Raw genomic sequence first — 16,201 nt, 5'->3', positions numbered from 1 at the left:
GCTAATGGGATAATTAAGAGTACAGTGCACTCTCACATCTCTGGATTGAGGTATGTTTTCCAAGCCATATCTCCCAGCGGCTCCGCGGTGTCCTGATCATGGCAGCCTGCCGTTCAGACCTTACAGAGAATTAAAGCGACCGTAAGATCTGATTATTTTGGCCTAGGGGACACCAAGGAATGCACATTTTTGGTTTTTGGCCTAGCACTACACAGCTGACTCAAATAATCAACTCATCAAACTTTTTAAATTTTAATCTGCTATAGTGCTTGGGCAAAAACCCAAACATGCACACCTTGGGGTCCACAGGATCGAGTTTGGGAAACACTGCCATAGATTTATAGCTAATGCTATTCTTGTTAGAATTCTATGGTTTCCTAATAGTTTGGGCAAGTCTTCAGCCCCTGAAATACAGTGTTTAGCCATAGATAGACAGAGAGACTCCTATTCCCATAGAGACCCAGTCCTCTACAGTCAGTGTTGGGTTTCCGTTGTGTGGATGACCTGGGGGATTCTCCTTGTAACCAGAGCTCTGGAGCCTGGGCAGAATGGGAAAGCAATCCTCTCCTTTTTTCCCCCGGCCTCTGATTAAGGTTACAGGGAGGGAACGGGAATGCTGTTCAGTCCAACAAGGCCCGGTCACTTTCTGGTGTGGTTCAGTGATTCAGACAAACTTTAATTACATATAGGACATTGTTTTACCATAGTGTGTGTGTGTGTGTGTGTGTGTGTGTGTGTGTGTGTGTTATTGTAACCATTCGCCTTCCTAAACTCCAAATCTGATTTTGTGTTAAACCGTCATCCCGTGTCTGTTCTTGTATAATAGAGAGGGTGTAGGATGTAGTGCAGTCTCTATGGCAGGGCAGTTATTGTACCATTTTTGTATGTCCATCTCAGTATTTCTCTTATCACTGAATCTCAGAAGCAGCACAATCTGTGCCTCTGGGTTTATCAGTGTACAACATCACAATCAGACACAATCCAGTGTGGTTTCACACAAAACAACCCTTAGAATTCAGCTATAGGTCTATAATGTAGGCTGCCACCCCATCTCCATATTTACATATACTTCTCCTGTAGCCATTTCTCTACCATTTTTACCTTACATTGCATTATCATGGTCTTCAACAAGGCCCCATAGTGGTCTCTTATCATAACCCCTGCACTCAGTCTGCTATTGTGTTCATGCAGCCATAGAGAAACTTTAGTGTTTTGGCTTAATGAAAGTTGAATGTGATATGGAGAAGGCCTGTAAAGCTCTCTGGTCTGCCTTCTGCTAATTTCTTGTCTAACAATCAGAGCAGGTTCTGGTTGTATACTGAGAGAAAAGCCAGCTTTTTAGGCTTAACCTGATGAACCAGTGGGTTTGTTAATGTCCATGTAAGAGGCAAAGGATGGATTAACATGTACACATAACATAACACCAGACGAGACCTAGATAACGCCTACACAAGGAAACAATGGTAAACCATGTTTTGGGGTTTCAGGTTCCATGTTGACATTAAACGTTCTAAGACTGGTTACATTCTAGTGAGAATGTGAATCGGAATGGTATTGTGCTGATAGATTAAACATTTGGCACCAGTATGGAGGATAGTTTACCTAACTGTGTACATCTAAAGGCTCTCCATATTGCCCAGTGTGTATCACTGTAGTTACAGTGCCTGTCTGGCAATGTCGTGGAGGGAACCAAACAATGTCTGGTGTCTATTGACGTCTCCATGGCTCCAAGTCGGACAAATTCCCTGAGCTCAGGTTGAGTTGTTAACAGTGTCTGAACTGTCTGATGTTGAGCCATGTAGCAGTTAGACCACCTACAATATGTACTCCCACCTCCCATAACACTACATGGTGGCAATCATAGAGCCATCACATTAACCACTTAATCACTTACATAACTTGGATCACTGGCCTTGTATGGCCTAATGTGTGTGTGTACCATGAATGCACAATAAGTGTGTGTGTGTCTGTGTGAGCAGCAGCTGCCTGCTTGCCAGCCGCGTAGGCAGTGTATTTATAGAGACACTGCTGGCTCTCCAGCATGTCTGGGGCAGCCGGACGGGACAACCCAGCACCTCTCAAGTCCCTCATTCCCTCCTCCCTCCCATACCGTAAATATGAAACACAAAAGGACAACACTCAGCAACAACAACAGCAGTACTCAGAAGAGGAGCTAGGATTCCCCCCCCCCCCCCCCCCGCCCCACTTTTCCCAAAGTAAATAGTGAGCTCCGCCATTTTTCTGCTGTGATTTAGCCCTTAACCACCCTGGCTTTCCTCACATTCTCATACATTGTTATGCAGGCGGAGATTCAAATGCATGGGTAAGATGAGTACCATAGTGTGTTGCTGTTACGTGTAGATCCAGTCCCTCAGTAGGTTATGTACACACAAGGCCCTGTTGGTCTGTGGAGCGCTGGCGTAAACAGGGAGGCTAGGGGGAGAAGAGGACGGAGAGACTGTTTATGCTGAAGTCCTGTGAGTTATGAGGTGTGCTAGAGACAGTGCAGTGTGGTGGTGTGCAACAGATGGGGACTGTTGTTTCAGCCTGCAAGACCGTCCCTTACCGTTGCTCCAGCCATTGTTCCCATTTCCTCTGTAAACAATGTGCTTCTCTTTCCCAAACACCGCCACACGAAGCCCCCCAGGCCTACCCAACATCTCAGCCCCCTGCAGGCTTATGCAAGCCCCTGTATGTGTTTTCCTGATTCTGACACTGTGCCATCCTGGTGATGTCTTTAATGGTGGATCTTCAGGTTCAACTTGGCAAGAGGACAGGATCACCTTTCTGCTTTCTGCTTTGAAAGAAAAGGGAAAAGAGAGCTGATCCACTGCTGTTCAGAGGTGAGGAGCAGTGGTGGTTGGTGCTGTTTAAGATGAGAGAGGACAATGTTTTTTTAATGAGCGTGGCCTTATTTCTATTAGAGCATATTGGATGACTGTCATTCATATTTGATTTTCATATTCAAATGTTCCCTGTACCCATCATGAGGTTGCTACATCCTAGCCTTTAAATGAGAGTTTAAACACATTGACACATTCAATACCGTCTTGCCTGCATCTAGCTGATCTAGGGTGTAATCGTTGGTCCAACAGTTGCAAACAAGCGTTTCTATTACACAAATTCAGGCTTTCGTTCTGTTTGCTTCCTTTTTAAGAAATGTTTTTCAACAGAATCATCAGAATGAATACAATCCTGATCATACACAAACACAGTTGGCTTTCATAGCAGCCACATACAAACAGCATGATTCCTTTCATTGAGCTCTCCCTACTTTCACCTTTTCCATTCACTTGTGGACTTCAGTGCACAACACATCAACTGTCTGTGACCAGGTGAAAAAACCTTTCCAAGCCAAACCTTCATATCATAACCGCTACACACAGCCTACATATTAGCTAACATCATAGTCAACATAGCTACTAGAACTAACATTATTGGAGTAAACACGCTACAAACATGCAGTACAGTGTACAGTCAGCAAGCAGTTGAGCAGTTACACAGTTGTGCCGCGGTTTAATCAAACCAAACGTTTTCCTAGACTTAGAACAGTTCCAATGTTGGATAGCCATAACCAGCTAGCTAACATAGCATCCCTCTCTGTTTGAGCCGGGTGTTTGAGTAGGCTAAACTAGCTAGCTGCATGTGAAAGTTTTTAAAAATTATGAAATCTAGATAGCTCTTTCTCGGTCGCTTCTCCATTTTTTTTAATGAATGAATTTGTTATACTATTGTCTTTTCTCTCTCTCTTTGAATCAACTACTCACCACATATTATGCACTCTAGTGCTAGCTAGAAGTAGCTTGTGCTTTCAGTACAAGATTAATTCTCTGATCCTTTGATTGGGTGGACAATGTCTATCCCCTAAGAGCTCTCATGTGTTGGGGAGGTCCTCCGGATGTTGTAATAATTACTGTAAGTCTATGGAAGGGGGTGAGTACCACAAGCCTCCAGGTTTTTGTATTGATGTAAAGGTACCCAGAGGAGGACGGAAACTAGCTATCCTCCGGCTACACCATAGTGCTACCCTACAGAGTGCTGTTGAGGTTACTGTAGACCTTCATTGCAAAACAGTGTGTTTTAATCAATTATTTGGTGGCCTGAATATATAATTTGTAGTATAGTTTTATCCCATAAAGGATAACTAAGTGTTTCACTATTTTTATAAAATTCACTGAGGATGATGGTCCTCCCCTGGTGAGATATTCCCACTAACACCTTAACGAAACTGGCACTGCGAATGCGCCATCGTGCGCATGTTGATTTTGTCTATTCCCACCCAGACGCGTTCATGACACGCAGGTTAAAATACCAAAACCAACTGTGAACCAACTATATTAATTTGGGGACAGATCAAAACACATGGAGCATTCATGGACATTTATCTAGCTTGATGTTGCTAGTTAATTTGTCCTGGGAGATAAACATTGGGTTCTTATTTTACCTGAAATGCATATGGTCCTTTTTTTGCTTGATCTTTGTAGAATTTTGAGTCGTACAAAATTGTGTGTTCTCTACTCTGACAATTCATCCACAGATAAAAACCTAGTTTGTTTACTTTAATGAATTTCTCCTCGTAGAGCTTTCAATCACCCATGTGGAAACCAATGAGTAGATGATGATAACTACTCCAGAGTGAGACCTAGTTAAAAGGCTTGGGCATGGGCCTTAATTCAGGGGTCAATCCCATCCCCTCCACACAGCCGGAGGCCCTGCGGTGATCTGACGTCCACCAGGCAACCCCCACCCCAGGCACAGATCTAGGATAAGCTGACCCTCTCCAAGTTCTACCCTTATCTATTTAGGGGAAACACAAACTGACCTTTGATCAGTGTCTAGAGGCAACTTCATCCAACTCTCCCACAGACCTTTCATAAATCTGCCCTGAAGAGCGAAGCTCTGCCGCCCCGCGTTTTAAAAACGTTAATCAGCCTTTCCTCTGTCTCTCACTCTCTCACACACACACACACACACACACACACACACACACACACACACACACACACACTCGGCACCGCAGCTGGTTGTCTTGCTGGAGTCTTGTGGTTACTTAGAGCTGCAGGCCACAATAATCATTTAGAGCCTGACCCAGATTAGGGCCTATTACCATGTTTGGTGTTTAGCCTCCATCTCTGTGTTATGATGGAGCATCTGGAGTGGCTGCAGCTGAGGTTTGATATTGAAATACACTTTCACTTTTTGGAAGCATGTCTGTTGGTATTCTCTCTACATTAGCAAAGGCTTTTTAGCACTGTTTTTTTCAGAGTAAACATAGTTCTACTGACTCAACAAAATGTTTCTCACTGTTGCAGTAAATCACAGAGCAATGTCCGGTAATCTACATCTCAGCTCGGTGTTGTTTTTTTGGGGCCCTGTTGCTTCTGGTGACTAACCCCACAGTGGATTCTTCCTGACTGGGTTAGAGTAACAGGAAGTGGCTTTTACCTTCCCAGTGTGCCTCTGTGAGTCACAACATGGTGTGGGAAGCCCTTTATGCCCTCACACCGCACCACTCTGACTGACTATTTAGTGTCCATTGTAAACAGTTTATTAAACCTAGCTTTTTAGTGTTATTCTCTTGATTGTATGTATCTACAGTACCTGCCAAAAGTTTGGACACACCTACTCATTCTAGGGTTTTCTTAATTTTTTTTTTACAATTTTCTACATTGTAGAATAATAGGGTAATAATAATAATAGTTGATTAATGTAGTAATCAACAAAAGTGTTAAACTAATCAAAATATATTTTATATTTGAGATTCTTCAAAGTAGCCACCCTTGATTACAGCTTTGCACACTCTTGGCATTCTCTCAACCAGCTTCACCTGGAATGCTTTTCCAAAAGTTCCCACATACGCTGAGCACTTGTTGGCTGCTTTTCCTTCACTCTGCGGTCCAACTCATCTCAAACCATCTCAGTTGGGTTGAGGTTGGGTGATTGTGGAGGCCAGGTCACCTGATGCAGCACTCCATCACTCTCCTTGGTCAAATAGCCTTTACACAGCCTGGAGGTGTGTTGGGTCATTGTCTTGTTGAAAACAAATGATAGTCCCACTAAGCACAAACCAGATGGGATAGCGTATCGCTGAAGTATGCAGTGTTAGCCATGCTGGTTAAGTGTGCCTTGAATTCTAAATAAATCAGTGTCACCAGCAAAGCACCATCACACCTCATCACAAATGTGGAATGAGCGAGACTATGAACAGGTCTCTTGTCCCATGCAGTGATGCGACAGTGCCGTCAAGACTCCTTCCTGGCCCTTGTATTTTAAACAAACTAGTTTGACATCCCTCGCACTGAGATGGCAGTATAATAGATGGATGGATATATATATATATATATATAACTTTATTGCCCATATATATAACTTTATTGATCTGGTTAGTCTTGAACATTTTGAAGGAGAATTTTACCATTTTGGAACTTAATCTGTATTTTTGATGTAAATGGCATGTTATAGAATGGTGTAGATATATATTTTTTTTACATTTTCACTGGGTTTTGACAAACTTACCTCTGCAGCGATTGACATCCTGAGCATCATTCTGGAGTTCCAGGGTGTCCAAAAACACCCAAAAGTGAGTGACAATGTAACTAGCTACAGGTAATGAATGTCTTCAAGGTGCAATATGCAGAAATCGCTCTTCCATTTCCTGGTTGCTAAAATTCTAATAGTTTGCTTGTTTTGTCACAAACTGAAATTAATCTATGTATAGTGTAGAGCAGTGGTTTCCAAGCTAGGGGTCGCCTGATAGGAGAATTTCCAAAATCCTGGTTAAAAAAACCTACGAAAATGTATATTATAATATCGTCTGTCTCTCAAATCATTGGAATGTGGTTAACCTCTCAATTTAAATTATTCAAATCTAAAAGTTAAAATTCAACCAGAGAGCACCCTTAGATCATGGGAAAGGCCTCACTTGACCTTTGCACTTCAATCATTTCACGGTGAATGGCTAAGCCTGCTACGCTATGAAACCACACCGATTGCAGAGACTTTGGTTTTACCAGCCCACAATTGATCATGTGAAAACAATGTGTGGGGAGGCTGAGGCACAGAAACTCACATCAATACCTTTTGTCAGATAACACCGTGAAACTAAAAATTGATGCTATTTTTAGCAATCAAGAGAACTCAAACTCCCCACCTTATGTTCTCCAAATGAACGTTAGCTGCGAGGGCCGAGATGCCCATGCATTGACTCTTGCTCGCTACATGTCGGGGATGTTCTACACAAGGACATATTGCTCTATCTCACAATTCCCAAGCATGAAACTGCACAGGGTATGTTCTGTGTGCTGCATGGCTATATTGACAAAAAACAGATTCCATGGGATCGAATGGTTGGCGTTTGCACACAATCTCTCACGGAATGGCAGGCAGGCAACTGCACTCTTGTTATGAATGTGTCTCCCTCTGCCATATGGACACATTGTATAATACACCCACTGAGCTATAATGAATACACTGGCGGCAAATGGTGGCAAAAGATCTGCATGCGGAACTCCAAGTTATGCAGCAGGTAACTTGGATCGTAAACTACATCATGCACACCTGTTCGCAAAACCTTATAGCGATATGGGATAAGAGCATGAAAATGTTATTTCACACAGAGGCTTGGTGGTTATCGAAAGAGGAGTGTTGGCAAGATTTTTTTTAATTGAGAGAGGAACTGTTATCATTCGCAACTGAACAAAAATATAAAAGCAACAATTTCAAAGACTTTACTGAGTTACAGTTCATTTTAGGAAATCAGTAAATTGAAATAAATTCATTAGGCTCTAATCTATGGATATGAAATGACTTTGTGTGTGTACACACACACACACACACACACACACACACACACACACACACACACACACACACACACACACACTACCGTTCAAAAGTTTGTGGTCACTTAGAAATATCCTTGTTTTTTGTCCATGTAAATAACAACATCAAATTGATCAGAAATACAGTGTAGACATTGTTAATGTTGTAAATGACTATTGTAGCTGGAAATGGCAGATTTTTTTTTTATGGGAATAATTAAATAGGCGCATGGAGGCCCATTATCAGCAACCATCACTCCTGTTTGCCAATGGCACGTTGTGTTAGCTAATCCAAGTTTATCATTTTAAAAGGCTAATTGATCATTAGAAAACCCTTTTGCAATTGTTAGCACAGCTGAAAACTGTTGTTCTCCTTTTTAAGACAAAAGCCTAGCAATGATACAAAAAACATTACACAAGAAACATGTTCTTATCAACGTACAGTACACTATATATACAAAAATATCTGAACGCTACAGCATACAGCAGACGACATTCTAGACAATTCTGTGCTTCCAACTTTGTGGCAACAGTTTGAGGAAGGCCCTTACCTGTTTCAGCATGACAATGTCCCCATGCACAAAGCGAGGTCCATACAGAAATGGTTTGTCGAGACCTGTGTGGAAGAACTTGACTGGTCTGCACAGAGACCTGACCTCAACCCCTTCGAACCACTTTGGGATGAATTGGAACGCAGACTGTGAGCCAGGCCTAATCGCCAAACATCAGTGCCCGACTTCACTAATGCTCTTGTGGCTGAATTCTGCGGGAACTTGCTGCCAATGTTCCAACATCTGGTGGAAAGCATTCCCAGAAGAGTGGAGGCTGTTATAACAGCAAAAGAGAGACCAACTCCATATGTTCGATGAGCAGGTGTCCACATACTTTAGATCATTTAGTGTATTACACTTGCATTAGGGCAGGTCTGTAGGAACTGATTTTAAAGGCTGTTGTCATTCCAACAGAAACTTGCGTAATCCCTGATGATATAATGATCAGAGTGATAGTTATAATGAGCCACTGAGCTGCGGTAACTAACCACCTGTTAGGCCTGCTGCTGCTTATGTGGTCCTATGGAAGAATGCAGCGGGGCTGGAATATCGTGTACAGTAGCTTATCTATCGTCAGGCTAGCCATGGGTGTAGGGCTGGGAAATGCCAGTGAGCTCACAATACAATATTATCACGGTGCCAATACAATAAGCATTGAGATTCTCACGATTCTATATCAGAGGGAGGGACGAGAGTGCCGCGAGAATTTATTTGATCAGTCGTGGAATTAAAAGTGCTGAAAACCATGTAGGTTCACCATTGAAAAAGAAGATTGATAACAAACTAGAGATGGAGAAATACGAGGTTTGGTGCAGGTACAACTGACTAGAACCAGCTAATGTTTTTTGTTTTATTTTGAGAAGCCATACTTGGAGTCATAGAATCGATATGATATTGCTATATTCTGTGTGTCTTTGTTTTCCCCCCCAATCACTATGTGGATGTGGGACAGGGAATCTGAAAGGGAGACGAGTAAAAGGAAGGAATTGAAGACTGTTACCCTGGAAACCATCTCTGACATGTTTTTTTTCTCCTGTCTAACCTGATGTTCTCTTCTCTTTTGTCTCTCTGTAGTCACGTGGAGAAGATCACTACTTGGCATGACCCTCGTAAGACCATGACGGCCGCCATGAATCAGATGAGCCTCCACGCTCCCCCACCCTCCGCCTCCCCACAGCAACGCAACATGGCCCTGTCCCAGCCCAACCTCGGTTAGTGTCGCGCGCACACACACACCCTAGGGTTGAATACTTTCCTGGTATTTTACAAATGTTCCACTCTGAGAATAAATCACTTTTCTCCCGGGTAACCTGGTATTTTCCACCAAAACTGGAAGTTTAATTCTAAAACATATGCAAATGCCACCTAAAGCCAGATGAGCCCTACATAAAGCTCCAATGATTGTGCCGTTATTCATTAGGCGTACTTCTGACAGGCTATAGGCCACCGCACATTACGCACAACAGAATAACATAAAAGCTCATAGATTGTATGCTCTCTTAGGTAAATAAATAAAACGGCCTCCAGTAATTTTTTGGGATGTGGATTTTATTATTCTGTATTATATGGACTGGATTTACACACCTCATTCAAACCATGAAGCTGGGAGAGAACATGCAATGCTGGTGCAGGACATGCGGCCTACAAAGTTACAGTTCTAGGCTAGTGAATTAGTTTCATTCTGAAATATTATAGGCCTATTTCAAAACGTGATAATTAGTAGGCTGACGCATTAGCCCACCTTTCACAATATTTCCCCTCATGTTGTGCAACGTGTGTATTACCTTCATTCCTTCCTCGCGCTCAACAGGTACATTTGAATTAGTTTTGTTGTCCTTAACTTCATTGTAATGACATGCTTGAATAATACAGGACTAAAATAAGATGCAGATGGCTTTTTTATGTTTATGGGTCTGAATAAATAACTGCTATAGCAGCCGAACTTAACTGGCGGACTGTGGTCTGGGTCCGAACCCAGAGAAGGGTCCATCCGGACCGGACAACATCGCATTTGTTATATAAAATGTCAATCAATTTATATTTAAACAGCTTTAAAAAAAAAAATCAACCGGGCTCAGCGGCCTCTCAGCATCCTCTTTCTCGCGCTCTCTCGAAGCAACGCCCACCTATTAGTGCCCCGTCTAATACAATCGCGTGGTTATATGCAAATACAAGAGGCCAGGCCGCTTACCCAATCACATCAATCCAAATATCCTCTGCGGAACCTTGGGACAAGCAGGCAGAAATAAAGTGCGGTTCAACTGTTAATATCACACATAGAAGAAGCTCAGTTACCAGTATCTTTGTTAATATGGCTTGTTAAAATAAAAAAAAGTTTACTCTGAAAACCGTATATTCAAAGACGAGTGGACGGAAATGTATTTATTCATTCTCCCCGCAACTAGCACAAAACCAATGTGCCTGATATGCAGCGAGTCCATAACTCTCCTGAAAAGTGCCAATGTTAAGCGCCGTTATGACACTAGGCATAGTAAATTTGATCAGATGTATCCCCTGAACACGGAGGTGATAACAAACAAGATGAACCAACACAAATCCCAATATGAGTGGTCCATCAAAGTCCTTGTAAATTCCCTGACAGCCCAACAGCGTGCTCACTGAGGATAGCTTTGGTTTTGGGAAAACACACACAAGAAAATCCAGATGCTGAAATGGTAAAAGGATGCATGTGTGAAGTTGCTGACACCTTCCTTGAAGGTCAACAAAAAGATGAGCTCAGAGAAAGATCAACCAGATCCCACTGTAATGAAGAGAACTGAAACATTAGCTGAAGATTTAACTTCACAACTTGATGAGGCCATTCAGAATGCAGCATGCATTTCATTAGCTGTGGATGATTCATCAGATAACACTGCAACCAAGTTGTCAGAAGAAGCTAACCAGATCTTCAGATGGGTAGATGTTACATTACTGAAATGATGTTGATTTTGAGCTGCAAGAAAATGTGTCTTTGAAGGAGCGGGCTGGTGATTATACATGGCATTATACATCCTGACCATGTTTGGCTCCACATACAGCTGTGAATCAGCCTTCTCCACAATCAACTTAATTAAAAACAGATACCGCACCAGGCTCTCCAATGAACACCTGCACCAGTGTCTCAGAGTTGCTCTCAGTGCCAAAGTTCAAAGCATTGGCGGGAGACCAAGTTAAATTTCTCTCATTGATGCGACGGCAAGGCCCAGAGTGACTTATACATGAATATTGCATGGCCCACAGTGACATTCTGTGCATTCAGATTATTATTTTTGTTCAACTCTCCTTTGTTCTCCAGAAAACATGCACTTTATTTCATAATAATAATTGTAAAAAGTTAATTCAAGGCCCATGTACAATGGTTCAGAGTGCACTTTGTTCATAGACACGTTCCACGTTTACATGCTAACGGAGTTGTAATTAAAGTTCTTAGTCTCAATGTATTTAATGTACATTTTATATAACATGTTTCCTAAGTCGTAGACTACTATGTTTGCTACTACGCTGTACCATAGCGCCGATAAACGACGATATCCCTCCGGACCTTTGCCACCTAGGAAATTTGTGTCACTGGACCTTCTCAAATAGTAGTTGAGTACCCCTGTGCTATAGCGCATCTTCTCCTTTCCTTGTGGGTTCTTTTGGCTGCTGTATTTAACTTTCAGCAAACAAGAGCAAGCTTGCATCCCTCTTACCTTGGTCTGAAGGTAACCTAGTACCTGTTTAAAAAATGAATGGAAGTATAGAAGTAATTTTGTGCCAACAAAAAGTGTTAAATATTTCCTGAGCTTTCTTATCTCCTATATATATTTTTTTTAATTATTATATATTTTTTTGACTGTCTGTGTTGCCATTTATGAATGCGTTATTCAATGCGTTTCTATGGGCTATAGTAGTAATTTTATCAAGTTTATTTTTTATACCTTCCTAAATAAAATAGCTAAATGATCCATGGTACGAACACCTTAAAACAATTCCATATGTTAACTTAGTAGAACCTACCCCCCCATAATGAATTAGCTAAATATAAGGGCTAATGCTGCATTGAATTTGTTACCTAGGCTAGGACATCTATCTACAGTATATCTTTATCGATACTGTATCGTCAACAGGACGATCTTTTTTGGATACAATTTGAATGGAATTGACGGTGAGAGAAAGACCATGCTCGCGTACGCACTAACTTAAAGCAACAATATTCGAGTGCAGCTGCAATTTAAATGAAGTCACCCCCCCCCCCCCTCCACACACACAACAAAAAAAAAACAATAGTATTTAATTTGTATATATTATGGATCCCATTAGCTGCTCCAAGGTCTGGCAGAATTAAGGCAGTTGCACGATTTAAAAAAATTACAATACATTCATTACAGAATTCACAATAAGTGTGTGCCCTCAGGCCCATACTCCACTACCACATCTACAATACAAAATCCATGTGTACTGGTGTGTGTATAGTGCGTATGACCCCCGAAAGCCAGATGGAGATTCAATTAGACGCGCAGATATATTAGCATACAGTAGGCTATGCTGCAGCAAATGTACCAGTCACAAGAAGAAGACAAAAGTTACCGACTGATGAGGTGATACATGCACTGTGAACTGCGCGGTCTGTCCCCACCCTGAACGTTGCCTTGATCGTGCACATAGCAGAACAGGTGAGACCGATTTTTAGACGTCGCATATCATCAGTTCCATTTCACATCATGCTGTTCATATAGTTCATTTATAATCATTTACTGGTTTCTCGCAGTTATTTAACCCGGGAAACGGTAGTGGCTTTGGGCAGGATATCTCTGTGAATCTCGGCAACCCGATTCACGCTCTTAAAGCCCTGACACACTCAACTGGGCCAACCACCGTGAGTTAGTAGCTTACCAAAACACACTGATATCCCACCTTCTCCTGACGCCTATATGCTGACATATCTGCCACAAGGCACTGCCCATTATCACTCTGACCAATGACGTCTTTCACCCTGGGGAACTACCACAATAACATGCACAGTCCCTTTCCACAATAACACCAAAGGAATGTGTGTGAACCAACCAAAAGCCAGGATTGGTGTTGCCTGAGAGAGGCATGTTATTGTGTTGAAGGTGAGATAAGGAAGCCCTCCCCACCCTCTTATGCTCCACTTAGTCTGACAGAGCCTGACAGCTCCTTCATAACACAGATTGGCATTGACTGGTTAATCTCATTCACGTTGGCATTAGCCTAGCTCACACCTAATAATAGACCTAGCTAACCCATATCACAGCCACCTGGCTCAGCCTGCAGAACATCACCACTGCCTCGTTCAGTAGTGTGTGTGTGCGCTTTATGCCATTTGAGTCGATGACATGGGGAAAAAAGGTGTCTGCAGTTTGAGAGGGATGGGCTGAGTGTGCAGTGGAGGGGTAAACTCAAGAAAGAGTGAGCCAAACAAGTGGAAAATTTCAAAAGAGACCTAGGAAATGTAGGACTTACAGAAATGGAGCGGGATCGTGTGTGTGTGGCCTAGTGTGCGAGTGTATGAATGGAGTCGCTCCACCTGAGTAGTTGTATATACACCGCCCTGCTCGACTTGTTCAAACGTCACTGGGGAGTTTTTACCACAGCTCTATTAGTGATGTCACCCCCCCCCCCCCCCCCCCCCTTCTTGCTGGAACAATGCTTGCGGACGCCCCAGTCTTTGTTGAATGGGAATTATCTTTGTCTTTGTTGTCCTGATGGCTGTGTTCTACCCCTTTTTGTTTTCTTCTCTCCTCTCAGATGGACATGTTAGCGCACTCTGCTTTGGGGTTTTAACAGACAACACACAGGTCTATGGTTGCCAGTTAGAGGTCTTGATCCCGTACTGTAGATTCTGTCTACTCCCTGAGAAGTGCTTGATTCTTGTACGGGTATCTAGAGTGATCATTGCCAATCCTGGTTCTGGAGAGATGATGGTGTGCAGGGTTTTGTTTCAGACCAGCACTAAAACACCTGATTCTAAGAAACGACTAGAAATATACTGTTAGCTACCTGGCATCTCTCCACTACTACAGTGCCTTGCGAAAGTATTCGGCCCCCTTGAACTTTGCGACCTTTTGCCACATTTCAGGCTTCAAACATAAAGATAGAAAACTGTATTTTTTTGTGAAGAATCAACAAGTGGGACACAATCATGAAGTGGAACGACATTTATTGGACATTTCAAACTTTTTTAACAAATCAAAAACTGTAAAATTGGGCGTGCAAAATTATTCAGCCCCCTTAAGTTAATACTTTGTAGCGCCACCTTTTGCTGCGATTACAGCTGTAAGTCGCTTGGGCTATGTCTCTATCAGTTTTGCACATTGAGAGACTGAAATGTTTTCCCATTCCTCCTTGCAAAACAGCTCGAGCTCAGTGAGGTTGGATGGAAAGCATTTGTGAACAGCAGTTTTCAGTTCTTTCCACAGATTCTCGATTGGATTCAGGTATGGACTTTGACTTGGCCATTCTAACACCTGGATATGTTTATTTTTGAACCATTCCATTGTAGATTTTGCTTTATGTTTTGGATCATTGTCTTGTTGGAAGACAAATCTCCGTCCCAGTCTCAGGTCTTTTGCAGACTCCATCAGGTTTTCTTCCAGAATGGTCCTGTATTTGGCTCCATCCATCTTTCCATCAATTTTAACCATCTTCCCTGTCCCTGCTGAAGAAAAGCAGGCCCAAACCATGATGCTGCCACCACCATGTTTGACAGTGGGGATGGTGTGTTCAGCTGTGTTGCTTTTACGCCAAACATAACGTTTTGCATTGTTGCCAAAAAGTTCAATTTTGGTTTCATCTGACCAGAGCACCTTCTTCCACATGTTTGGTGTGTCTCCCAGGTGGCTTGTGGCAAACTTTAAATTACACTTTTTATGGATATCTTTAAGAAATGGCTTTCTTCTTGCCACTCTTCCATAAAGGCCAGATTTGTGCAATATACGACTGATTGTTGTCCTATGGACAGAGTCTCCCACCTCAGCTGTAGATCTCTGCAGTTCATCCAGAGTGATCATGGGCCTCTTGGCTGCATCTCTGATCAGTCTTCTCCTTGTATGAGCTGAAAGTTTAGAGGGACGGCCAGGTCTTGGTAGATTTGCAGTGGTCTGATACTCCTTCCATTTCAATATTATCGCTTGCACAGTGCTCCTTGGGATGTTTAAAGCTTGGGAAATCTTTTTGTATCCAAATCCGGCTTTAAACTTCTTCACAACAGTATCTCGGACCTGCCTGGTGTGTTCCTTGTTCTTCATGATGCTCTCTGCGCTTTTAACGGACCTCTGAGACTATCACAGTGCAGGTGCATTTATACGGAGACTTGATTACACACAGGTGGATTGTATTTATCATCATTAGTCATTTAGGTCAACATTGGATCATTCAGAGATCCTCACTGAACTTCTGGAGAGAGTATGCTGCACTGAAAGTAAAGGGGCTGAATCATTTTGCACGCCCAATTTTTCGAATACTTTCGCAAGGCACTGTACGTTGGTGATCATGACCACGGTCTCTGTAGTTCTAGAATAGATTCGGTGGAATTTCACCTCCCACTCATCCCTTGACACTTTATCTCCCATGGCAACGCAGTGAGTTTCAGATTAACTCTAGTCATGACTAGGCTCATCTCCCCTGTTAGCCATGTTGACTCATCATGAAACTTGTGAGAAAGCGCTCTGCTCCTCTCCATTCCACTTCAACCCATTGACTGTATTCTTAGTCAAATCACCTGATGAAACAAAAGGTGAGTGACTGGGGGAGAAACATTGAAAATGTGTCAAACCGTAATTAGTTAGATTACTGTTCACCAGTATGTTTCTGCTCCAAAGAATTCAA

At 42.4% G+C, this 16,201-nt stretch overlaps 1 protein-coding gene across 10 annotated transcripts in view; it reads left to right on the top strand.

Annotated features, from left to right (window-relative positions):
• The window catches only part of LOC110521854 (WW domain-containing transcription regulator protein 1), an 81,272-nt gene that overhangs the window by 54,731 nt on the left and 10,340 nt on the right, over nt 1-16,201 (top strand). For 9 of the 10 annotated variants that reach the window (XM_090232137.1, XM_090232136.1, XM_090232135.1 and 6 more), the window contains exon 2: nt 9,446-9,582. In XM_090232137.1, the coding sequence (XP_090088263.1) occupies nt 9,446-9,582 (137 nt within the window). Of the gene's footprint in view, nt 1-9,445; nt 9,583-15,973; nt 16,110-16,201 lie in introns of those variants that run through there. The other variant, XM_090232138.1, reaches the window with a different exon arrangement.

Source organism: Oncorhynchus mykiss, chromosome 4, assembly GCF_057628025.1.
Source record: "Oncorhynchus mykiss isolate SJ-2025 chromosome 4, ASM5762802v1, whole genome shotgun sequence".
Lineage (NCBI taxonomy): Eukaryota > Metazoa > Chordata > Actinopteri > Salmoniformes > Salmonidae > Oncorhynchus > Oncorhynchus mykiss.
Note: the sequence above shows the minus strand (reverse complement) of the source record. Positions and strands in the feature narration are given on the sequence as shown.